The sequence below is a fragment of the Panthera uncia genome, chromosome X, assembly GCF_023721935.1.
Source record: "Panthera uncia isolate 11264 chromosome X, Puncia_PCG_1.0, whole genome shotgun sequence".
Taxonomy (NCBI): domain Eukaryota; kingdom Metazoa; phylum Chordata; class Mammalia; order Carnivora; family Felidae; genus Panthera; species Panthera uncia.
The window spans coordinates 114,949,220-114,953,438 of record NC_064817.1 but is presented as its reverse complement, the minus strand read 5'-3'; the positions used below and the strand labels follow the sequence as shown (position 1 = coordinate 114,953,438).

General features: G+C 51.5%; 1 protein-coding gene across 1 annotated transcript; it reads right to left on the bottom strand.

Annotated features, from left to right (window-relative positions):
• Positions 1-277: 277 nt before the first annotated feature.
• Positions 278-4,003, bottom strand: SLITRK2 (SLIT and NTRK like family member 2). Its single transcript, XM_049644394.1, is given in 2 exon segments — positions 278-1,652; positions 1,654-4,003. Coding segments are annotated over 2 exon segments (2,538 nt in total). The 5' UTR covers positions 3,718-4,003; the 3' UTR covers positions 278-1,178.
• Positions 4,004-4,219: the final 216 nt, after the last annotated feature.

Here is a 4,219-nt window from a genome sequence, read left to right as displayed (position 1 = left end):
GAATGGCTCCTGTGTCTTTATTAAATGAGGTGTGTGGCGGCCTCTACTGGTGCGTGTTTATAGAAAAGGTTTCAATAGGCAGAAAAAACACTAATTGCAATTAAAAAGTTAGAAATCCACTCTTTCACTTAAATATATAAAAATATCTAATTTAATGCAGAAAAGATATATTACAAGTCGTGTGATGCACTCTGAATCAGGAAAATAATCTAAAACACTGACCATGTTAGTGTAAAATAATGATTTACGGAAGGGCATTAATTGTTCGATGCACTCTGATGTTGGGTTAAATATATTTTATTAATGAATTACTAATCCCGGCTGAGGCGGTCTGACCTCTAGTCCACTGTTAAATCCCCTTAGTTGGCTTAAATAAAATCACTTAGAACAAACCCAGAAGAAAGGAAATATTTTACAGTTAAATCTCTAAAGTCCTACAACTAGAATCATTTGATGACAGGCTGGTTTCTATAACTCAAGCAAACTGTACGTTGACTTCATATAGCTGACATTTTCGTCTATTTTACAGTGTTTTTAATTTCAAAAATACAACACATTAAAATATGTCCAATTTATCAAAGCTAACAGCAACATTTAAGTAATGTACTTAAAGTGCAAAGGCACTTTAACACAAAGAAGTGTTGCCTGGCGGCTATACTTGGAAACTGAAGACAGAAATACCACATATCATTATTTACAAAAGGATGTATAGTCTCCAAAGGTCTTTGGAGATCTTCTACAAAATACGCCAAATATCCATTTTTAACGTGAAAAGTTTGCTTCCTCTTTCTTCATTCACTACAATCTCCTCTTCCCATTCCCACACACTGGAAAAAGAAAGGAAGAAAAAAGAAACAAAACCATCCATAGAACATACGGAAAAAAAACAAACAAACCAGAAACCAAAAAACAACGCACCGTAGAAAACACTCGTGTTCCGTGATGATTCCTAAGGAGAGAAGGGGGGGAAAAGGTGGGGGAGGGGAGCGAGAGAGAAATAATTTAAAGGAAAACTTGGAAACGCAGGATCATTGCTTCAGCCCATCCCCCACGCATTTTCAAAGTCCCCCATTGATGCCGAGGAAGGGAGAAGGCAAACACACACAAAAGCCAATGTAGTGCTTCCAACAGTTTGCAGCAGCACCCTCGGCTGCCATAGGGTTGTAAGTGGTTTCCCTTCACAGCTGACTGATTGCAGTTTGTTTTTCCAGAACTTCGAGGTAGTCTGGTTCGGACTGCGGCTTAGCTTGCAGTAAAGGGTGGTCGGGTTTTGACTGCCCCACAAAGCATTTCCTGGGAGTTCCGTACAAAACGGTTTTATTGATTCTGTCTTGGTTTTGGCGTCGAGATTCATACGCAGGGGCGAACTGCCTCTTCGGTAAGGTACAAAAGTTATAGTGGGCGAGTCCTGCGCTGGGAAGTTCCTTGACCCGCTCGGCGATGTTCTGGTACAGCAGCTCGGGCTCTCTGGGTGCGGCCGGCTTTTCCAGCAACTCGGCGGCGCTTATAGTGTAGGCCAGCGTGGCCGGCTCTTCCTTCTTCTCGTCCAGGTTGCCGTAGCTGAAGTCTTGCAGGTTGCGGTAGTAGGCTACCGGGTCTCCTTCCTTCTGCATGTAGATGGGGTTCTGGCACATCTGACCCACGGGGGGGGGGGATGTAGTTGTAGACGTGGCCGTCCGTCTTATCCTGAGTCTCGGTGTTGTAGGACCCGTACTGTAGCTGGAAGGAGCTCACGTCGAGGCTGTTGGCACTCCTCGGGACGCTCGGCACCCCCTTCCTGCGTTTCAGGACGAAGACGAACAAGCCGGCCCCGAAACAGACGGACAAGATGAAGACCACAAGCAATCCTAAAATTAAGACGGAGAGGGGAACCTCCGTGTGCAGTTCGGGGTAGGAGCTGGGGGCCACGCTGAGCGACCGGGGAGTGTCCGTGTTGTGATTCGTTGACAGAACGGTTCCGTCTGACAAGCTCGGGCTGTCCGGACAGATGGCCTCCCGGCCCAGAAACTTCAGTATCTCCCCTGCGTGCTTGGCGGGAGATTCACAGGTCACCTCGTTGATGATGACGGGGGAGTTGGCGTGTTCCGTCCAGTCCTTTAGCCCCATGATGTCACAGGTACAGTCCCACGGGTTCTCTTGCAGGTCGATCTGAATGAACGCCGGGAGCTGGTCCAGAACCCCTTTCACGGGCAGGTGGGAAAAGTGGTTGTTTCTCAGATTCAGCCTGGTGAGGGCCGTGCCCCCGAATACGTTGTCGGGCAAGGAGCGCAGCAGGTTGTTGTTGAGAAACAGTAGCTGTAGGTTAATCAGAGCATCGAAGGTCAGCGGCTTAATCTCCTTAATGACATTATACTCTAAGTAGAGATACTGCAAGCTCCGCAGCCCGTGAAACATAGAAGGGTACAGCACTTCAAGGTAATTGCCGTTCAGATAGAGTCTGCGTAAACTGGTCAGGTTTGCGAAGGCGCCCTCCTGGATGACCGCGATCCTGTTGTTCCCTAAGTGCAGCAGATCCAGAGAACTGTATTCTGAGAGGTCGGTCTTGTAGACGGTTTGCAGATAGTTCCCCGTCAGGTAGAGTTTCTTTGGGCTGGTAGGTCTGGGCTGCAGGTCGGAGATGTTGGTGAACTTCCTTTCCTGGCAGTTGACGTTTAGGCCGTTGTCGGAGCTCTGAGAGGTGCAGACACAGCTACTGGGGCAGGTGAGGGGCACGGGGGACTTGGTCTGGTACACCATGATGGGTCCAAAGCTCTGCCTGTCCTTGGAGACAGTGACCCGGGGAGTTGGGCGATTTCTCATTTTGGGTGGCCGGCTGGCTTTGGGGGCCCTGGTCGGGCTGAGCGCAGGATTCACCGTAGGCGACAGCCTTTGGACGTGAGTGTCCGCGTGGCCACCCCTCTGACTGGCGTCCCCGGGGCTCTTTCTGGGACAGAGGTCTTGCCTGGTCAGTTGGGTCACATCCTTCCCGTGCAGTCTAAAGGGAGTCTCGCAGACGATCTCCCCCACGAACACCGTTATGGTGTCCAGCCAAGCCTTGAGAGGAAGTAGGTCACAGGTGCAGTTCCACGGGTTTTCCTCCAGCTGGATCTCCATGATCCCTCCAATATGCTCAAGGACGCCGGCGAAAGGCATCACTTTCAGCCTGTTGCCTCTCAGGTCCAGGTGGGTCAGCAGGACGAAGCGGAACACATTGCTGGGCAGCGACAGCAGAAGGTTGTCGTTCAGGATGAGCACTTTGAGCTTATTCAGTTTGCTGAAGGCCCCCGCCTCGATGGCACTGATGTAGTTGTAGTCGGCCTGGAGGTACTCGAGGCTCTCCAGGCCGAGGAAGGTGTCTTCCCTCAGCACCTCGAGCTTGTTGTTGTTGAGGTGCAGTCTCTTGAGGGTCTTCAGGCCGCTGAACGCCCCGGTGCGGATCTCCTGCAGCCCGTTGTTGCCCAGGTGGAGAGTCACGGCGTTGGAGTAGTTGACGAACTCGTTAGGGTACAGGCGGGTCAGGAGGTTTCCATTGAGGAACAGCTGGTAGATTCGATACTGGGGGGGCTGGAGCAGGCTGACCGTTGTAAATCCTTTGTTTTCGCAGTTAATATTCAGTACGTTTTCCTTCTCCTCGCACAGGCAGCGGATCTTGCAAATGTCTTTGGCAGTTTTGCGGCTCTCCGTGTGTAAGATCCCGGCCACGGTTAACACGCTGAGGAACCAAACGCCGCTCAGCATCTTTGGGCACCGTCGGTGTCAGTTCAGGTACCTACAGGCAAACCTTGGGGAAGGGTGCCGGAGAGAGCAGGATGCGGGGGAGAAAGAAACGAGGAAGCCCGATTAAAATGGCAAAGCGGGGGGGGGGGGGCGGAGTGGGAGGCAGGGACGACGCGGGGAGTGGGCAACACGGCAGAATGAAATCACTGCGTTTCTCCAAGCGGTTTCTTCTCTCCTCGCCCTCGCCCCCGCCCCCGGCCCACCCACACGCGCGTCCCGGAGCACACATGCCTGCACCTGATTTCCCGGCGGGTCGCAGCCAGCCACGGAGTCATTAGTAATCGAGTTGTCCTACTAAATCCAGCCCATCTCCTCCTCCCCTGGGGTAGCTTGAAGAGATCTCTCTCGGGCGGCTCGCCCGTCTTAGGCTCGCGGCAGAAATTGCTTTACTTTTTTTTTTTTTTTTTTTTAACTGCGCAAAAAGGGGGTGGGAAAATCAGGGGACTGGCGGTGGGGGAGGGGG